General features: G+C 35.3%; 1 protein-coding gene across 1 annotated transcript in view; it reads left to right on the forward strand.

Annotated features, from left to right (window-relative positions):
* Nucleotides 1–4,641: 4,641 nt before the first annotated feature.
* The window catches only part of Ufl1 (UFM1-specific ligase 1), a 29,149-nt gene continuing 11,416 nt past the window's right edge, over nt 4,642–22,374 (forward strand). The window contains exons 1-10 of the mRNA XM_005377780.2: nt 4,642–4,798; nt 5,824–5,969; nt 7,051–7,079; nt 7,913–8,010; nt 8,498–8,612; nt 10,952–11,082; nt 11,398–11,456; nt 18,180–18,326; nt 19,754–19,929; nt 20,951–21,130. Coding sequence (XP_005377837.1) covers nt 4,722–4,798; nt 5,824–5,969; nt 7,051–7,079; nt 7,913–8,010; nt 8,498–8,612; nt 10,952–11,082; nt 11,398–11,456; nt 18,180–18,326; nt 19,754–19,929; nt 20,951–21,130 — 1,158 coding nt within the window. The 5' untranslated portion in view covers nt 4,642–4,721. The remainder of the gene's footprint in view (nt 4,799–5,823; nt 5,970–7,050; nt 7,080–7,912; nt 8,011–8,497; nt 8,613–10,951; nt 11,083–11,397; nt 11,457–18,179; nt 18,327–19,753; nt 19,930–20,950; nt 21,131–22,374) is intronic.

Below are 22,374 nucleotides of genomic sequence, written 5' to 3' on the forward strand. Positions count from 1 at the left end.
TCCTCCTCTTAAATGAAAGAAATATAGTATTCTAGACAATAATACTCAAAAGGTATCGATTGGATCCTATAAAACAAATGAAAGAGACTGTGAGATGTTCCAAAAACTTTTAAGTCTAGGATTCCAGTGAATAAGGGTCACATGTTTATGACAAGAATATGACCTTGATTTTCTCTCAATCAATCTTGATATTCACTTGAATAAAGACATAGTCATATTTATCAAACTTGCAATAATGGGTAGTGGCAGACATAATATGGCATGCCAGATATAATTTTTTAAATAATCTCAACTAGACTGAACAGCTTTTTCTCTGTGGTATCCTCAAGGCATAGCACAAAGATTGTCATACAGACCTTGGAAACTCCTTATTTTTTTTTTGTGGCAAAGTAAATGTACCACCATCTCCCCACAATGAATGTGGTCCGTATACTTCAAAGATGTACTAATATAAATAAATAAATAAATGCAAAGTATTTATTGAAAGAAAGAACGAATGAATAAAAACCAGCAGGGTGAAATTTACTACATAAAAATAATTTTTTCAGATAAAGAAAAGACTAAACCTGGTTCGATAGCCATTTACATAAATACTGAATAAACATAGTTCATTACTAGCTCAATTTAAACCGACTCCTATTAATAGAGGTAGAATATCTAGCAAAACTAATTTAACTACTATTTATTCAAGTCAAACTATGTGTCAAATACTAAATGCCATCTGAACATCACCTCCTAAAATTGACATTGGCAAACTAGTTGTTCAACTGTTCTCTCCTGCCTGTGTAGTCAGGAAATTAAGATATGGGAATCTTTTCAGGAGATATAAGTGAAGTATCTGGATATTTTTTTAACTTGGGAAAAGAAAACAGGAGAAACTTGCTTCAAATATTTGAAGACCTGCCATCGGAAAAACATATCTTAGTCATTCTCAATTTCACTCAAGAAAAGCATACAGAAACTGCAGAGAAAAAGAACTGCTTTAGTGCACAGAAGCAATTTTTTAACAGTTAGATCCATCTAAAAATGGATTAGCTTACCTTACAAAGAAAGGAACACTTCATCACTTTAAGAGTTCAAATAAAAATTAACTAATTTACCAGAGGTTTTGCAGAACAATTATCCTTGTGTCTGTAGGCCACTAGTAGGGATGATTTAAAGACACTTCATTGGCCTGATGTTCTGATTGTATGTTCCTAAGGATGTTGGCCCCTCCTCCCCCAACATTATCATAATCTCTTTTCATGAGTTGTCTTCTTCCAACTTAATGCCTGACCACCTATCTTTCTTCTTATTCCAGTTATTCCTATTTATGTGTAAAATATTCCTTCTGTGATGATCAGTTGGGGTAAGAGACACTCATATAGATGGTTAAAAGTTTTATGGAACTGTCTTTGGTGGTATTTCCCGACGTCACCATTCAGACAGGTGGGCCATCACCCATGCAGGTAGATCCTTGGGGCCTGAAGGAAACAAAACTATGGAAGAAGAATAAATTGATTTTCTGCTGTAGCTAGGGCATCCACTTGGCCTGCACTCAGGTATTAGTGTTTCTGGTACCCAGGCATTTGAAACTTGGACCAAACTATAGCACTGGTTTCCACGATTTTCCAATCTACAATTCATGGGAATTCTCAGCCTATATAATAACATGAATCAATTATTCCTTCTCGGGGCTGGGGATTTAGCTCAGCGGCAAAAGCGCCTGCTTGGCAAGCGCAAGGTCATAAGTTCGGTTCCCGGTACCGGAGAAAAAACAAACAAAAAAAAAAAACGAATTATTCCTTCTCTCTCCACAGCTCTTCTGTCTCCATATGATAGATAACAGATAGATAGATGATAGATAAGTACATAGATAGGTAGATAGAGATGTAGGCAAACATATAATAGAGTACCCCTGGGTTCAATCCAAAATCCCAGAAAAAAAATTTCAACACCTTTACTGTAACAGCCAATGGTCAAAGCACTTACATTCATTCTTGTTGCTCTGTAAGAATATTGTTAGCTATTTTTTTCTACTTTTTTGCTTTTCCAATTATTTTAATTTTTTCAATGATCGTTTTTCTCTCCATTATTAACTCATAGCAGTTTCCTAAGGGACCGGTTCTTTCTATATATAAGTTTTTATTACCGTTTTTGATGATAGGATTAAGATAATTCTTAAATTCTTAACCCCAATAATGTAAACGATACAACTAACACTATCTGTATCCAAAAACTAAAAGGATATCAAATGTTTTCACCATGAAGAAATGACAGCTTGAGATGTGTTTAATACGACTTAAATGTTATACAATGTGTGTACAAATACACGTATAATACCCATTATTATGTTTCTGTTTGTTTTTATGTATCAATTAAAAGGCAAAACAAAAAACAAGTCTGGGTATGTCACAAATCAGTACATAGCGTAGCCAAAGATTCTACCAATCCTTTGCACATTACCTATATTTCAAAATTCACCTTAAGTTGTTGGCACAAACACAGCTTTTTAAAAATTTTGTAGAGAATGAAAACTCTACTCCCTAACCACATACAAAGCTCATTCTTCAAAAAATTCTCCCATTTCCTATTAAGTAGCCACTTAGGTTTCTAATTATTATTCTAGGCATACTCTGTAGTGCTTAAAGTTTCTCTAAATTTTACCAGACATTGGCTAAAACTGAAATATTCCCCATTCAAAAGTTTATTCCCCATTCAAAATCACTAACAGTGCAGTTGGAGTATATGGTTGCCATGTGAACGTGTATGACCTCGGGGTCTGAACAAATGTTCACTCTTATAAAAGGTGTGGGTCAGAACTATATAATAAAAATTTCTGAGATGAAAATGTTTTCTATACTGTCTCATATAAGGCTTCAAGCCCCACATGCACTTGAAATGTAGTTAGTACAACTGAAGGCATAAATTTCCAACTCTAATGTCTTTACAAGAAGGAATATAACTGATAACATTAACAAATTATTATTACTGTATCATAACATATTGTAGCACCAAAACTGACTTATCCTTGTAACCAACACAGAATGTACTAGTACTATGTATAGGTTGCCATGCTAAATGATGAAGAGCTCAAAGACTATTAGATACAATGGGTAAGTAAACATTACAATATAGCTTTATTTGCTATTAGAGACTTCTAAATAAGGAATTGTTGGGACACAGCATATAGAATATTATCCATGGGTTTCATTAAAGGTTTATTTAAACTGGGACAATATGGAAGAACATGTCGCAAAGTAACATGGGAAGAATGGGAAAGAACATGTCGCAAAGTAACATGGGATAAATGGGAACTAAGGTGTTGCACAGGCATTGAAGAAGATGCACAGAGTCCTGAAAGGGCTTAGTGAGTCTTTTACCCACAAGCTATTCCCTATGTGGGATGCAGCGGCACCAGCAGGAGCAGCAGCAGATGTTAACAGGAGGTAGACTCCACGGTAGGTCAAATGGTAACGAAAACTTTGGATGCCAAGTGGTCACATAATACACTATACCTTATTTTTGTTTGGTTGGTTGCTTTTTTCTGTACTGGGGATTGAACCCAAGGCCTTTACACTGAGCAATCCTCACTCCTCCTCCTCCCCTAACACACACACTTTTCTTGAGACAGGATCTTGCTGCATGCTAACTTGCTCAGGCTGGGCTCAAACTTGCTACCTCTTGCCCCAGTTTTGCAGAACCGGGGATCACAGGTGTGTACCACAATATTGTTTGAATTTTTATACTTCATTTAAAGTACCCCCTTTTTTAATCCACGTTATTTAATTTGTGATCTGTTATGGCAACACTGTGTCTTCCCTATCCACCAGTGTACTCCATGACTAGTCAATCAACACTTGGTTCATGAATAAATATTTCTGCTTGTTCGGCAGCCGGATGGATCAGACTACCGTCTTCCAAGTTGTCTGACTTCTAGGCTTTCACCTGTTGGTCCACATCGGGTGGCCAGACAGCCTCACTGGTATGGCACTCAGTGACAGCTTTTATGACAGCGCGCTACACAAGTTCAAGTAAAGCTGGACATTAGCATAAGTATGTTAGTGCCTCTGGATGTGAGTTATCCAAAATAAGAGATGGGAAAGGAACTAAAATAACTCCCCTTTTACCAACTCTATTAATAAAGCTTCTGATGAAAAAGAAGAAAGTATTTTTTAAGTGAAAAGTGAGATCTAAAGTAAAACAGCAAGAGAAAGTTACTCCGGAATAAATGATCTCGTGACTCTCCTCAAAAGGTATTTCACTTTGGGCCCAGTGAAAACGTAAAGAATTGCCTTAAAAAAGTGAAGCGGACAAAGCCAAGGGCCAGAGAAAGAAGAGGAGATGCTGATTGCATCCCTCCCACTTGCCCTAAAAAACAAAGAACCGAAGGAAAAAGTGGGTGATTATCACTCCCTGGGAACGTAGGAACAATGCAAACATCTGGAAAAGAAAAAAAAAAAACCGCGTTGCAAACGCATCCCTTCCTCTAATCGGCTGGGCACCATCCCACAGGCTTCCCGGAGTCTCCTTAACCTGGCCTGCCGAAGCTGGGCAGGCGCCTCCGCAGAGAGTGGGCGGGGCCGAGCTCTCGCCGAGCTCCCTCCCTCGCCGGGCACGCGCGTTTGGTATTGAGTGAGAGTCTTGTCCCTCGTCGCGGCCCGTTCCGTCCCGCCACGGCCGCCGCTGCGCTCATTGGGCTGACGTGTGCAGCTCCTCGGCGTCGCGGCGAGTCCGTCGTGATGGCGGACGCCTGGGAAGAGATCAGGCGCTTGGCCGCCGACTTCCAACGGGCGCAGTTCGCCGAGGCTACGCAGAGGTGCTGGATCCTTCCCCTCTCTCGCGGAACCCAAATTAGGCCCAGGGCGGACTTGTCAGCCTGAGACGTAGCTCCTGGAGCTGTCCGTCCCTGCTGCCCGGGCCGCCTCTCTCTCCCCTTCGCCGGAGCCCGGGCCGCGGTTTCGGGTCCAGGTCCCGGCGGGGAAACCCGCGGGCCGAGAGGCCGGAGCCGCGTCCCGCCCCGGCGGCCGAGGCCGGCGACCCGGCCCCCGAGAGCTGCTCCTGGGGCCCTGCGCGCTTCGCACGCGCGCGAGGGTGAGGAGAGACCGCGGAGCGCGCTCGTTCTTTACCTTCCTCCTGCGTTCCCGGTTCCGATCACGGATCGGGGCCGACCGTGACGCCATCTGTCACTTCAGGGACTCCGGGCCGCTGACATTTTCTGCAAACCTGTGAACCTTTATCCGAAACACCCTGACACTGCTCTTCGTTGTAGTGGGTAGCGAATAGGACCCTTTTTATCCGTTAACTATGTTTATCCAGAATGTTTTCCATCTGGACCCGGGGACAGTAAGTCTCGGTGCTGTGCTTTGTAGCGCTTTGCGTAAAAACAAACAAACGGGGCACCGTGTGTCTGTCCCGTCGCAGTTACGTTTTCAGTGGGCCAGGTCTCCTGTCTGCAGACCAAGGGGATGAGAGGCCTGTATCCACTTTTTAAAAGAAAAAATTTAAACGGAAGTAAAACTAGGGCAAGTGTTCTTCTACTTACATTAAATGTCAGTTTTATATTCGCATTTAAAGATTCAAAGCAAGCCCAGAAGAAAGCAAAGTGGCCGTTTCTAAAATTATTTATATCAGTTAAGTAAGTGATTTAAGTGTATGTAAACGTGCTTACTCTCAGGAGATTTTTTAAACCTACTGAATCAGTACTGTTGTATAATGAAAGGTATAGATTTTGTAATATAAAAGTAATAACTCTACCCAAACTTCTTGAAAGCCTGATTTGGTACACTTTTTTATTGGATACCAACTTATCAAAATTTTCTTAAAACATTTTCCCCCCCTCAGGTTGTCAGAGCGGAACTGTATTGAGATTGTGAATAAACTGATTGCTCAGAAACAGCTAGAAGTAGTTCACACACTTGATGGAAAAGAATATATTACTCCAGCCCAGATTAGTAGAGAAATGAGAGATGAGCTACATGTCCGAGGTGGTAAGTAATTTCTCAGCAGTTCCCCCATTCCTGGATTGTAGGAAGGCCAAAAGAAGAATCCTACCTTAAAATCATAACTATGTAATATATTCATCTTTCTCAATTTTTACCTTCCCAGTTCCTGGGGAAAGAAAAATTCAGGGCTTCTCAAATGCTAAGCACACTGTACCACTGAACTATATCACTCTTCTCAATTGTTAACTTGGTAATCACCCTTAGTATTTTTGGTAGGTCCATGCTCAGGTATATCACTTAATAAAATAATAGTTTTTTATTATTTTGAGCTATATGTATTGTGTGTGAGTTAGCTGACCATTTATTTTTACCGTTCATTAATTTATTTCATGACCCAGGCAAGGGTACTTAGCTGCCAGTTATCAGATGGTAACTGTGGGAGAGGTCAGAGATTTTTAAAAGATTGTAAATTTTTTTCACAGGCAAAAATCAAAGCTCTTTTACTGTCCCTTTCAAAAAGAAAAATCTTATATTTACAAATTAACTCCAAATATCCATCCTATTAAACGAGGTGCTGTTATTACCAGTACTTACCCAAAAATTGTTTTCCTTTGCCTTTTTAAAATTTGAACAAACCCTGAGCAAATTGAATACAATCTAATTAAAATAGAAGCAACTCTTTACCACATGTTCTGGAGTGTAACCTTGGTGTTTACTTTTATCTTCCTGCAAACTTCTAATAATATATGAGCTATCATTTGGGATACTTAACAGATTTTCTTTTGCTAATAGATAGAAACCTATTTTTTCGTTTCAGATAATTTGAAATAAGTTTCATCATAATTTAGTTATCAAAATCTCTTTGGTCACAGTAGATAAATTCAGAGTTGTGGCATATTAGCTGATGTCAGCCTTATGTGATTAAAAAAGTTGGAAAATAAATTACTTATGGATTCAGCTATGAAAAGTTAGCGAATGCTTTACAATTGGGGACATTGATGATCATGGCTGTTTGCCCTTTGTAGAAGTATTTGAACTGTTCAAAACATATCTATTAAGATTTACACTGCTTGGCTAATTTGTACTTACATGTAATTTAGAATAAATGAATGTCTTTTCTTTAAAGGTCGAGTTAATATTGTTGATCTACAACAGGTAAACTATATAAAGTTTTTGTTCTGATTTCCCAAATTTTAATGCTATGAATTCAGTGCCTTTTAAAGTATTCACTAAGATTTATATTTTGAATATTTGTGAAGAAATAGTTTTGTAACCCTCATGGATAATTTTGAAATATTCAATAAACTCTGATACATTGAACTGATTTAGTAAGTTCTTCTTTGTTGTTTGATTGCTTACTACTTACCAAATCAACTCAAATACCATTTTATGTAGTTGGAATTTTTGTAATTTTGGAAGAAAAATTACTGGTTTCATATTTATGTTTTTAGGATGTAGAAGTAAGAAAGTAATAGTAGGCCAGGCGTGGTGGCGCACACCTGTAATCTTAGCACTCGGGAGGCTGAGGCAGGAGGATTATTGTGAGTTTGAAGCCAGCCTGGGCTACAAAGTGAGCTCAAGGCCAGCCTGAACTGCATAGCAAGACCCTGTCTCAAAAAGACAAAAAGAAAAAAAAAAAAAAAAGAGAGAAAGTAATAGTAAAAAGTAGAAGATATTTTCAAAACATGCATATGTGATTGCCAAAGTATGTTATATATAGGAAAGTAGAAAATATGTGAAATGATGTTTGTTATATTTAAATATAACTTACTGCTTAATATACATTTTCCTAGCAATTGAAATTCTTCAGAATTGAAAATAAATATCTTAATATATTATTTGGCTGAAGGTTTTAAAAATATTTTGTATCAATTTGAAATTTATCCAAGAGCAAATAACTTCTTTAAAAAATATAGTTTTAAATGTATTATTTCAAATGTAAGAAACATTAAAAACTTATTTTAGTAGAATCTCTCTTTATTTTCCAGGTCATTAATGTCGACTTGATTCATATTGAAAATAGAATTAGTGACATTGTTAAATCAGAAAAACATGTCCATCTAGTACTGGGACAGCTAATAGATGAGTAAGTACAACATCTAGAAGGACTTTGTTTTCTTTCTTTTATTCAGATAATATTTAAAATTTAGGCCAAATAGAACCGGGTAGACATTTTGTTTAGAACTGATTTTCATTATAAGGATCATCCCACTTAAAAAGCAAGTGCTTCATTATGTGTAATATATACTCATAAATATTATACATTTTTATCTTTGTACCTCTTTAATACAAACATAACGTGATCTTAACTCCAAAAGCAAATTTTTTTCCAAAAATCTTAATGAAAAATGACTATAAAGTTTGTACTGGTTGAAAAATAATCCCAAAACCTAACATTTGATTAACCATTGGTGATGAGGAAAAAAGCATTTTATAATATGAGTAATGAATAGTGTTTATCTGTTACTACTTTCGGGGCATATTCTTTGACAGAAATTAAACATAAAAGAAAAAATGGAGGAAAACCATTACTTCTAACTGATTTTCATTTTCTTTCTTTTGCTCAATATTAGGAACTATTTGGATCGGTTAGCAGAAGAGGTAAATGATAAATTGCAAGAAAGTGGTCAGGTAACCATATCAGAATTGTGTAAGACCTATGATCTTCCTGGAAACTTTCTAACACAGGTACTTTTCCTTAATAGTGTAGTGTCTTTTTAACAAATAATTTTAAACAGTGGATTTTAATGAGAGAAAAACACTAGATTTTCTTAGCATCAGTTGATTTGTTGCGAATATGTGACTTGATATATGTTGTAGCTATATATTTGGGGAATACTTCTGTACATGGATGGCTCTGAAGAGACTGTTTAAAATTACAGTGTTTCTGAACCATAAGACACTCTAGAAACAGTTAGTAGACTGAGCTCCAGAACTGTCTTGATGTAATAGCCAATATACCATAAGTGCATGAATTTCCTTAATGCTTCTGATACTACGTATGGAGAAACTTTACCCAAGATATCTGCAGTTCTGATTGCCCAGTTACAGCTTAAGAAGTAATTGTAGAAGATTATAACTTAGAGGGGCATTGCTGGCACATGTAAGTGAAAGTCAGGGATGCTACTAACCTTCACGTAGTGTAAAGACGAGCTCTTCAGCAGTGAATTTTGTTTGCGAAGATGTTAATAGTGCCAGTGTCTTTTGATATCTTTTCTCCTCTAAACTGACAGTATGATAGGAACAGCAAAGAATCTCACCTCTTTGTATATTTGTTAGTACACAGATCAAGTATCTTGATTTATAGTATAACACAACAGAAGCTATTTCTTTGTTTCAAGTAGTTAGACATTTTAGAATTGCAGAAGCCCTTTTGATATCGTAGAATGTGCATAGGCTTTGAGTTAAATAGAAAGCCTGATTTAATCGTGTCTATGCTACTTATTTGACTTCTAAGAAAATTATTTCATTTCCTTTGCACTTTAAGTTGCGTATCTGTAAAATGAAGATTACATCTGTTTTCATAGCCTTGAATGTGGCATGTCTAGTAAAATATCTGGCAGAGTGGAGGTACTCAACAAATCATAGTTTTGTGTTTATTTACTAAAATGAAGGAAAAGCCAAATCTCATTTTACCCACGTATCATTTTAAGAAAATCCAACTTAAAACTTACCAAATCATAATTGCAGGAGATTAATTTGTAGTGCAAGCAGATTTATTCAGCTTTATTAAGAGAGTTTCCCTACTTGCAGTTAAAATACCAGGTAGAGAGTATAGGTCTGTTTTATATAGCATTTCAGGAGCTTAAGTTCTGTTTCACATGAGCAAATGCATGTTAATCACAGAAAGTCAAACACTGTTTTTAAAACACTTTAAAAATACCAGGTTTGAATCCAATGATTTCTTATAAAACTGCTCTTGCATAGTTTTTGGAAATATATCAGTTCTTAAAATTTTTTAATTCTAATTTTTCTGTATCCTACAAGCTTATTAAGTTATTTTCCATCACAAAAATACCAGCTGAGCTATCTTCAGTAGATTTAATTTATTTTGGAACGTGAAATATGTCCAGACTTACTTCACATTTACCGACCCCAGGCGTAATATAACTATAGAGAAATGCTCTCTTGAGTCTGAAAACAGATTAAGTCCCTGACTTACAAATGAGTTCCGTTGTAGAACATGCATAAATTGGATTCATTTGTAAGTCCAACAAAGGGAGTCTTACCTTTGACAGCATACAATGTGTATTGCTTTGCGCTCCCTAGCAGTCCCCTGCCCATCACCTCTGCTTTTCTTCTTGCTTCCAGACATCCTGGGCCCTGATTGAGCACTGTATTGCTGTACACTATCTCACTGTGCAGTAAGCACACAGCAGTACAACTGTGACAATGTCCGGCAGACGTATGAGCTACTTCTGTGATTTATTCACATCTACAGATGTTCATAATATGAGATCTGTTCATGTTTGTGAAAATTCACAATTTAAATGTTCATAAGTTTGGGACTTAGTGTACCAAAAAACCATTTTAAAGTTTCTACACAGAGATAACTAGTTAATATTTGTGTGAGAGAGAATTATTTTCAAACCTTATGTTTCCCTAAGTAGCAGAAACTTGGAATAACATTTATTCCTCTCTGTTAGTGTTTGAAGCTCCAAATAGGATTTTCTCTGATAACTGTGTATAAATCTTGGCTGCTTTTTGTTGGGAGCTACCTAAATCCAGAAAATTGGTTAAATTGTTTTTATTTTACTATAGAAATAGACCTTATTAACAAGGGCTAAAATGATTGCTAAGCTTTTAATCATACAAGCAATTTCACTCATTTCTTGGCTCTGTTGTTATGACATTTACTAGACTTAGAACTTTCATTTTAGTTTATATATCTTCTAATTTATGCTTACTGAAATTTCTCAGTCATATGATTGATAAATCAGCATAAAGCGTGAATTGAATATGGCTATATCAAGCATAGTTTAATTTTGTATTTTCACATTAATAAAAATTTGCATCTTTATCCCCAGGCACTAACTCAGCGACTTGGTAAAATTATCAATGGACATATTGATCTTGATAACAGAGGAGTAATTTTTACTGAAGCTTTTGTAGCTCGACATAAAGCACGCATCCGTGGACTATTCAGTGCTATTACCCGGTAAACATGTTTTAAGTATATAGATTTGTATATAGTTGTTGGATATAACTTTATATCTTTTTCTAGCAGCTGATTTTTTTTTTGTTTTTTGAACCAAGTCTCTTTGAGGATCCCAGTTTACTGAGTGGATAGAAGGGGGAGCATCTGTGAAACAAGAATAAGGACACTAGAGTCCCAGACAAATGCAGCCATCATTTTGCCTTTTAAATTAATTGGTTTTCCTATAAACTGTTCTCATAGTGGTTTTTACAAATTCCTATATAACTATAGTGAACTACTTTCAGTTCTAAATTTTTCTTTTTTCCTTTCATTTAGGCCAACTGCAGTGAATTCTCTGATTTCAAAATATGGATTTCAGGAGCAGCTTCTTTACTGTGAGTTTTGTTTAAACTGTGTATCACCTGGGCTCGGGGTGTAGCTTGCTGGTGGAGTACTTGTGTAGTGCATTTAGGGCCCTGGGTTCAGTCTCCAGCATGTGTGTGTGCACACGCACATACACACATAAAGCACACAACAAATATTGTGTTAGGTCAGCTTTGAGACACTAAAATGAAATACCTTAGATAACTTAGAAAAGGCTTGGGCTGGGGCTGTAGCTCAATAGTAGAGCATTTTAGACATTTGCCTAGATTGTGCAAAGACCTAGGTTCAATTCCCAGCATTCAGCACCAGAAAAAAAAAAAAAGAAAAGAGAGGGTGCTTATTTTGACTCACGGTTTTTAAGTTTCCAGTCCAAGACTGGGAGGACTCATTTCTGTGGGACCTCGTCGGCATGCCAAGTAATACTGGAGAGAATGTGGCAGAGCAGAACACTTACCTCAGGAGCCAAGAAGCAGAGGCGGTAGCTATTGCCTCACAATCCCCTTTAAGGGCACCCCTCCCACCTTGTGACCTCCCACTAGGCTCTACCTCCTACCACTAGCACCAACCTGGGAACCAAGTCTTTAACACATACACCTTTGGGAGACATTCAGTATCTAAATTGTACCATTGCTGAGCAGACTATTAACTCAAAACTTAATAATTTAATGTATTTTCCTCTTTTAATCTTAAGACTTAGTGTTATTAAAATATTTCATTCTTTAAAGAAATTTCTATATGTTTTCATGTTTTTATCTATCTGGTATAAATATCCCTATGAAACATTAGTATTGGCACCTTCAGAGGAGTGGAACGAAAAAAGAAAAGTGTATACAAAATGAAAACATATACAAGTGTATACAAAATGAAAATACATACACGGTTTTACATTGAAAGAGAGAATTAAAATTGTAGGACTATGAATGATTTTTACTTTGTTTCTTAGGGTTTTTTATTAAATTTTTAAAATTAAATTGTGTTTTCTAACAAAAGTTTTATAGAGAGTTTGTAGCCATCAAAATATTGTATTGCTAAATTCTTAGTATTTGGTAATACATATCAGTAGATAAAAGTCGCATGATCCCAATACATGCAGAGAAAGCTTTTGATAAAGTCCAACACTCATTCATAATAAAAACTCTACAGAAAATAGGAATAGATGGCCTTTACCTTACTCTGAGAAAAGCCATCTAGACAGGTTAATAGCCAACATCATACTAAATGGACAAAAACTGAAGGCTTTCACTTTAAAATCAGGAACAAGACAAAGATATTCACTGTCACTATTCCTGTTCAGTATAGTTCTGGAAATATTAGCCAGAGCAATTAAACAAGAGAGAGAGAAATAAAACAACTAAGGATAGGAAAGGAAGAAATGAAATTATTACAGATGACATGATACTGAACATAGAAGACCCCAAAAACTACACCAGAAGGCTTACAGATTTAATAACCAAATTCAGTAGCATGGCTGGACACAAAGTCAGCACTCAGAAAGCAATACCCTTCCTGTACACAAACAACAAATAGACTGAGAGAGAAATTAGGAAACCACAGCTTTCACAATAGCACCCAAAAAAATGAATCAATCTTAACTCATTCAGTCTGCTTAGGAATCAATCTAAAAAGAAAGTAAAAGATCTATACATTTAAAATTTCAGTACTCTGAAAAAAGAGATTGAAAAAGATTTCAAAAAATGGAAAGATATTCCTTGCTCATGGATAGGAAAAACCAACATTGTAAAAATGGCCATACTCCCAAAACTGTTGTATAGATTCAATATAATCCCAATCAAAATGCCATTAGTATACTTCACACAACTAGAGAACATTCCTAAAATTCATCTGGAACCAGAAGAGACCTAGAATAGCAAAAGCAATCCTGGGCAACAAAGGCAAGTCAGGATATATCACAATCCCTGACTTGAAATTTATACTACAAAGCTACTGTGATAAAATCAGCATGGTACTATCAAAAAATATAGACCTAAAGATCAGTGGATCAGATTAGAAGATACAGATACAACTACAAATACATTCAGCCATGTTATCTTTGACAAAGGGGCTAAACATGTTCACTGGAAGAAAGATAGACCCTTTAATAAATGGTGCTGAAGAAAACTGGCTCTCCACATGCCAGAGTCTAAAACTAAACCCATATCCATCACCATGCACTGAACTAAAGTCAAAATGGATCAAATATAAATATTAAAACAGAAACACTAAATCCACTGGAAGAGAAAGTAGGTAGAAATCTTGAAGACACAGGGGTAACGGCATTCATGAACAAAAATCAGACTGCAGGAGAAATGCTTCAAAGAATCAACAACTAAGATCTCATCTTACTGAAAAGTTTTTGCACATCAAAAAAAGTCACCCATAAGGTAATAAGAAAACCCATGAATTGGGAAAAAAATTTTAGCCAACTGTCCCTCAGACCAAAGGACTTCTATCTAGAACATACAAAGAAGACCCCATCCAAAAATGGGCATCTGAGATGAATACACACTTCTCAGATGAAGAAATACAGGTAACAAATAAATATATGAAAAAATGTTCCACATCATTGGTCATTCAAGAAGTGCAAATTAAAACAACACTGAGGGGCTGGGGATTTAGCTCAGTGGCACAGCGCCTGCCTGGCAAGCACAAGGTCATTAGTTCCATTCCCAGTACCAGGAAAAAAAAAAAAAAAAAGCACCGAGATTCCACCTCACCCCAGAAAGAACAGCTATCATCGAGAAATCAACCAATAACAAATGCTGGAGGGGCTATCGGGAAAAAGGAACTCTTCTCCACTGTAGGTGGGAGTGTAGACTGGTGAAACCAGTGTGGAAATCAGTGTGGAGATGCCTCACAAAACTAGGATTAGAGGTCCCACTTAACCCAGCTACCCCTCTTCTAGGTATTTTTCCAGAAACACTGAAGACATCCTACCTCAGCGATGTACATGCACCCATGTTTATAGCAGCGTAATTTGTCATAGCTAAATCCTGGAAACAACCCAAATGCCCATTAACTGAGGAATGGATAAAAAGGATGTGATATTTTTAGACAATGGAGTATTACTCAGCTATTAAAAAAACAAACTTGAGGCTTTTATAGGTAAACAGATGCAGCTGGAGAACATACTCTCAGTGAAATAAATCAGACTTGCGTGTATAAACATCGTATTGTCTCCCTAGTGTAAGAACCTGAAAGAGTAAACAAAACTCAAAAGGTACGATATTGTGAAAGGGAAATAAATTGCTCAAAGGGAAGGAACAACTGGGATGAAGGAAAGGAGAAAAGAAAGAAGGAAGGAAGGAGGGGGAAAATATATGTATATGTATATACAAGGATAACTGGGTTAATTATACTGCTGATGTCTATTGGTTTATTGAAAGAAACAGTTAATGCTTAAATTTTTTTTGACTAATTTTGCATGCTTATACTGGTAAGCTGAACAACTAATTTGAAGACAACAATATGCAGTATAAGAACCATTGTTGAATTCCTATCATCTTGTTTAGTGAAGCTCTGTGTTGTTTCTAATTTACTTTATTAATTTTATTCTCTTTGATTGTTTGATCAGTCTTTCATTCTTACATCTGTTAATCTGAGCAACTTTGTTGAAGATAATAATATGTAATATAACATCCATTGTTAATTCCTATCATCTTGTTTTGAAATCCTGTATCATTTTTATTGTTCTGTTGTTTTTTGTCTTTGTTATTTTCTTAGGGTTTTTTTCTCTTTAGCATAAATAAATTCTTAGTATTCGAGCAGCATATTATCACCAAAATAATTTTGGTTCACTGTCTGTTGTTTGCGTGTTTATGAAGCTTTTACGAGATTTTGAGGGTTATTTTTAATGTTATACTGGAGTAACTTTTTACATCAAGGACTTAGCTTTTAATTTAGATATCTGCAAATTTAAGAATTAAAATGAGTTGAGAACATATTCAGGTGTAGAACTAAAAATTTACTTTTGTTTACTGTATATTCCAGAATGTGAACATTTAAAATTTTTGCTTGAGACAGATTTTAGCATAAGCAACAATTAGTACCATTTCATTATAATGTAAAATTCTTCCAGTAATAATTGATAACTTGATAATCTTGTTCATAATTTAGAATGGATTTTATACAATCACACTAAGTTGAGAACCAAATGTTTCCGTCTATTGAGAAATCTGTACTTACTTTACTCAACATTGATTCTGAAATTCATTTATAAGCTAATTTTTATTTATGTTAAAGGCTAATTTTTATAAACCTTTCTTTATGCCAGACATCTTTTGATTGTGCTTGCTGATTCACTTAAAAATAGCTATTTTCCATCTGCTTTGTCTTTTTGAGAGGACTTTACTAGTTAAAGCAAGAAAATATTTAGTTAAACTTTCTGTTTCAAATAAAAAGCATGAATATATATTAATGGTGGTACTGTCCAGTTTTCAAACTGGCCACAATGTTATGATGGCTGGTGACATTCGTGTTGCATTTAGTTAATATTGAGCTTAGCAAGTGATCACTGTGTACTACTATTCCAAGGACTTTACTTGAATACAGCAACCCTGTGACTTAAGAATGTTATTGTCCCTATTTCAGAGATAGGACAATGGAAACGTAAAGGAGCTGACTTACCCAGTGTTTTAAAGCTAGTTAGGTGATGGAGTTGAGATTTAGATTATGCTTAATGGCTCTAAAATCCATTCTTTCTTGCCACCATCGTGGCATTTTTCTTCTCTCTTTTTTTTTTAAATTGGTACATTTTAGATATACATAATGATCACATTCATTATAGGGAATTTGTACCTAAAGGTGATATATCTTTCTCCTTTTTTTCCCATTCCCTTTCACTCCCTTCAGCCCCTCTTTCCTTATTTACAAAAGGTATGTTTCTGTTGTTTTCCTTGTATTCTCTTTTTTCCCATTGTCCTTCCTTTCTCCCTCTCTCCTCCTTTGTTCCCTTCTCATTTGAACGTTTTCTTCCTGTTTCCCAATATCTGTTAGACATTTTGATCCTTACACTTTTTTTCCTCACACCAGATAAGCAATGCAGTGTTTAAACATATTTGCCATTTATTTCATTTAAGAATATGGTCTCAAGATGCACCCATTTAGCTATAAATGTCTCAAGCTTATCCTTCTTTATGGCAGGGTTGTACTCCATTGTATAGAAAAAATATATATTTTTATCTGTTCAGCAATGGATGGACATGTGGGCTGTTTCCAAGATTTAGCTATTACAAACTGTGCCAGTATAAACATGGGTGTTCATAAATTGCTGTGGTATGATGCTTATAATTTTTTTTTGGAAGATACCGAAAAGGGGAATAGCTGGGTACAATGGAACCTCTCATTTTAGTTTTTTGAATTATCACCACACTGATTTTCTCAGTGGTGACACCAGTCTCCACTCCCACCACCAGTGGAAAAAGAATTCCTTTTTCCCCACAGCCCTGCCAGCATTTGTTATTGCTTGAAAAGTAGACCGGTATCTTTTATGATGTACTAAACTAAAGTCAAAATTGATCATCAGAGATTTAAGGATTAAAACGAAAACACTCTGCTGGAAGATAGAATAGGTATAAATCTTACAGACATGGCTGCAGGTAAAGACTTTATGAACAAAACTTGGAGTGTACAAGAAACATCATGAAGAATCAACAACTGTGGTTTTATCTTACTAAAAAGCTGTTGAATAGCAAAAAAAAATAAAAAGAAAACTACTAACAGAGTGAAGAAAAAACCCACAGTACAGGAAAAAGCTTTTGTCATCTGTTCCTCAGACAAAATAATAATACCTAGAATATATAAAGAACTCAAAAGAATCAGACCCTCCAAATTTAAAGACTCAATACAAAAATAGCCATCAGAAATGAATAGATATTTCTCAGATGAAGAGGTAGAAACGGCAGATAAACATATGATAAAATGTTCAACATCCCTGATCATGTGAAAGATGCAAATTAAAACAATGCTGAGATTCCATCTCCCTCCAGAAAGAATGGCTATCATCAAGAAATCAACCAGTAACAAATATTTCTTTTAGGGGCTGGGGATTTAGCTCAGTGGCAAAGCGCCTGCCTGGCAAGCGCAAGGTTGTGAGTTCGGTTCCCGGTACCGGAAAAAAAAAAAAACAAATATTTCTTTTATAGGTCCAGTTGAAATGTTTTGTTTTGGTTTAAAGTATGGAAATGTAATAGCATAAGATAGTTACAGTTTTATTTCATACTGCTGACACTAATGTGGTCCAGGTGTCTTCATTTTTCTAAATACAAGAAAATTGAACTTGGTAGCACTTGGTGAACTTGGTAGCACTTGGTGAACTTGGTAGCACTTGGTGAACTTGGTAGCACTTGGTAGCACTTAAGCACTAATTGAACTTGCGCCTTACCTGTTCTCAAAGCATTTGATCATTCACTATAAAACAAATCCTGCAATAAATAATGACATTTTGGCTTTTGTTCAAGATTATCCAAACTAATAAATTCTAGAACATGATTTTTAACTATTTTGAGTTTCAAGTTCAACATCTTTAACTAGTTGCTAAAAATGTCTCTATGTTTATAATCTGAGTATTCTCCTAAGTGACAGAAAAATTCTGCTTAAAATATAATAACTTCATTTACACTATTTAGACTTCTACGTTTTTAAAATGGTAAGATTATGTGGAACATGAAATAATGAAGTATTTTACTTTTTAAGGTTTATACTTGTGATTTATGTGCATTTGTGTGGGTTTATTTAAGCTGTACTTGAGGAGCTTGTTAATTGTGGACGTGTACGAGGCACTGTGGTTGGTGGAAGACAGGATAAAGCGGTGTTTGTCCCTGACATCTACTCCAGGACACAGAGTACTTGGGTGGATTCTTTTTTCAGGCAGAATGGCTATCTTGGTAACTATGCTTTTTTTCTCTGAAACTAAAATTTCTTTCTAATACTAAGACATTCTTAGAAAGCATTGTACTAACCCTGGATTCCACATGTATTTTCCTATCAGAGTATAATGGTTTCCTTTGGGTGTGAAAGGACTGACATTGAAAGTTTCTGTGGGTCTTAGAACTGAGCTTAATTCCAGTTACTAAATAATTTTAATATACAAAGGACAAAAGCTAGCATTGTTATTATCCTTCCAGTCATATTAAACTGAAACTAAACTTTTAAGTATTTTTAATTCATAAAAGTCATTATATCTTATATTGTATGAAGTTGCCCATTGTTCTGTTACATCATTTCAGGAATATCTCTCTGTCAACTTTCTAGTGTTCGTTTTTATCAACTGTGTAATACTTCAGAAACATTGAAATCATTCTGAATTCTGTATTAGAGATTCTGCCATAATGGATTGAATTTAGTCATTCAAAAATCAAAAACATATTAAACTGTTTGATTAATTTATAACACAACAGACTACATTCTCAGTATAAAACCTCTAATGCCTGGTGGCACATGCCTGCGATCCCAGCTATTCAGGAGCCTGAGGCAAGAGGATTGCAAGTTCAAGGCCAGCCTAGGCAACCTAGTGAAATGCTGTCTCCAATTTTAAAAACATAAAGAGCTGGAGGTGCAGCTGAGTGGTAGAGCGCTTACCTAACCTGCATGAAAACCTGGATTCAATCCCTAGTACTACAACCAAAAAAGAAAAAAGAAAAGAAACTTGTAATAAACATCTGCTAGGATCCTAGGATTTGACCTTTATGTTACATTTTTTAGTATCTTCAACCAGAGAACTTAGATTAGAATTTCTCTATAACTAGTTTTCTTAAGAGTTGTTTCCAGGAGGGGTTGGAGAATGAGGAAGGTTGATATTTTCAATAAGTACGATATCTACCAATTTAAGTCTTTTTATGCTAAATCTTTTTCTAGTTTAAATAAGACTGGAGAATCACTTTATCTAAGTGTCTGGTGATACATTTTGAAAAATAAATTGTATTCCTTAAACTGTAATAAGCAAAGTAAACTATAGTTTTTTTTCTTCACCTAACCCATCAACTACCTCCTTCACCCCTGTTTTCCATTCCCACTCTCTGTAGTCCTCATGTTTATCCATGTTTTCCTTTGGCCCTTCAGTTGGGAAGTGAATAATGTCTAGTATTCAGGAAGTACTTGAACCAATTTATCTAAAACTGTTTTTAATAAAACTTTGGGATGGTAAAATTACCGGGAAATAGGCTACAATACACTTTTGTTTTATTCCTTAACAGTATTGGAACACATTACATTTATAAGCAAGTAATAGGTTTTGGTAGAACTTAACTTTTTCTGATTTTCATAAAGGTGCAAGTGATTAACAATTCTATCCAACTTTGTGATGCATTTCTAGAGTTTGATGCTTTGTCCCGACTTGGAATCCCAGATGCTGCAAACTACATAAAGAAAAGGTACAAGACTGCACAGCTCTTATTTCTGAGAGCAGCTTGTGTTGGTCAAGGACTTGTGGACCAAGTGGAGGCATCAGTAGAGGAAGCCATCAGCTCTGGAAGCTGGGTTGATATTTCAGTATGTTTTCTCCTCCTAATTTTTCTTATCATTTAGTGATATTTTGTTAATATATGGCTGTTTAAAAATTAGGATATATAAAAGTAGTCTTGACTTCAGAGTTGAATTCTAGCTGTTTCTGTTGAAACAAAAATTTTATTTTATGCTTAAACTCTTTCTACCTTTTGAAGTAGTGACCTTCCTTTTACAGGTGTATAGTCAACATGCAGAATTCTATAATTTTCAAAACAAACAACATTCTTAAAATCCTGACATGAAAATTGATGAAACTTTTTACATCTAATCCAAGTATTTGCCTCTTGTACTGGCATCAGGCATTGTGTAGCATGTGTTTATCCCTTATCCATTAATCTCTTACTGTATTAACATAAGCTGCTTTAGTGCTGATAGTGTTTTACTTCAGTGTTCAGTGTTGGCCTGCCCTTCATTTTGCCAAAAAGGTAAATGTAGTTAAAGACAAACAAGTAGCCAATCCATTGTTTCTAGTCAGGGTTCAGAACCTCTGTAATTTAGTGGAAGTCCTGTTTTGGATGCTAAAATTTCCTTTTTTTTTTTTTATTTATTCGTGCTACAAAATTTATTTGGTACTTTTTCTGTGCAAGAAACCAAGTTTTTGCTCTTGAGAGGGGACACTTTCCTTTCAAAATGATGTCAGATAGTAGAAGGAGCTAAGAGGAAATATATTTTGGAAGTAAATTGGTGAATTGCTTGTGGGTTTGTAAGTGTGACTTGTAGATATGAATGTTTTGGACAGTTTGAGATGCCTGTTGACATACAGGTAGGTAAATTAGGAAATAGGATATATGATTCTACAGCTCAAGGTAGTGATAAAACCAGAAATAGAATTTGAAAAGTTATCAGTGTAAATATGGTTCTGAATGCCAGTGGACGTAAATCACCTACAAGAGCATATTTATATACATTTAAATATATTCACGTGTGTGTGTGTGTTCAGTGTAGGTAACAATTGGTTTGTCTGTATCATACGGTATTTTCACTTCACTTTCATTTGTAATTCTAGCCCCTGCTGCCCAGTTCTTTATCGGTTGAAGATGCTGCCATGTTGCTCCAACAGGTGATGAGAGCATTCAACAAACAGCCTTCAGGTGTAGTCTTTAGCAACACTGTTGTGGTCAGTGAAAAATTTATAAATGACTGTCTAGAACTGTTCAGTGAGCGGATGCACCAAAAAGCTGAAAAGGTATGTCGGATATCCTCTTCCATTAATTTTAACAGCAGTCACATCAGAATCATCTGTTGTCTTCTGGAAATAGGGCTGAGTGGTCTGCACAGTAAGGAGCACTTTACATCATCTTCCTTTAAGGGATCATTCTTCTTTTCTCTCAGATTTCTTTTTCTCTGTCTTCATTCCCATCAGAATGTATGTTAGAACTTTGAGAAATAATTTTAGAAATTAAAATCACATAAATTACTTATTTTTTAACTAGGTTATCTGAGGATATTGGTTCAATTAATGTAGATAAATAATATGTGTGATATATAAATATTCATCATATATATACTGTATATAGTATAGTATGTATAACAGATGTTTCACTTATATTATATTGCATTTAGCTTGATTTTTATATATAATAAAATATACTTTCTCCAAAATATTATTTGCTGTTAGCACTTCATCCTTTCTATATGTATATATGCATATGTGTATATATATATATGTATATATATATGCACACAATATATGTATATATAAAATATATCTACTAAATACAGCAGAGCATTATTAATTTTACCTAGCTAAAGTACGCAAACAGGATAATTTACAGACAGAGAAAAATTTTGTCACTAGCCAGTTGATTAGAGCAGTGCTAAGTATTTTGAGGCAGAGTTAGTGCCAGTTTCGTTTTACTGAGTATTCAGTCTGCCCCATCTCTCGGTAAAGACTGCTCCCAGGTAAAACAGGCTTCCCCCGGGGTCTGAAACGGCTCATTTATTCAGGCTTATTAAATATGTTAATTTTTATATTTATCTATACTTCTTATAAGCTCTTTAATGGTATAAATTGAGGTAATTTTCTGCATGTTTACTGATGAGTATCAAAGAGTTTGATATTTGTAAACCTGATTTAAACACGCTTACACTTCTTTAGATAAGAAGACCTCCAGTTGTTTTTGTTTCCATTTTTTTAATCTTCAAAATTAAGAAATGGTGATACCTACTCTGCAAAGGAAAATATAAAGGGCTGTATATAAAATCTCTGGTACATGATAGCGACCAGTTATTAGATTATTTTTTATTTATGATTTTTTATTTAATACCTAGTGATTATTTTTTTTTCTTTTCTTGGGCTCTTTCCTCTAACTACAAAAATAGGTTCAGGAAATGGTAATTTTATCACTTGAATTATAGACATTCTAAGCATTTTTCTTTAGAAAACTTATTTTTTTTTTTTTTTTTTTTTTTTTTTTGGTTTTTCTCCGG

Source organism: Chinchilla lanigera, unplaced genomic scaffold, assembly GCF_000276665.1.
Source record: "Chinchilla lanigera isolate Chin_1 unplaced genomic scaffold, ChiLan1.0 scaffold00010, whole genome shotgun sequence".
In the NCBI taxonomy this organism is placed as follows: Eukaryota; Metazoa; Chordata; class Mammalia; order Rodentia; family Chinchillidae; genus Chinchilla; species Chinchilla lanigera.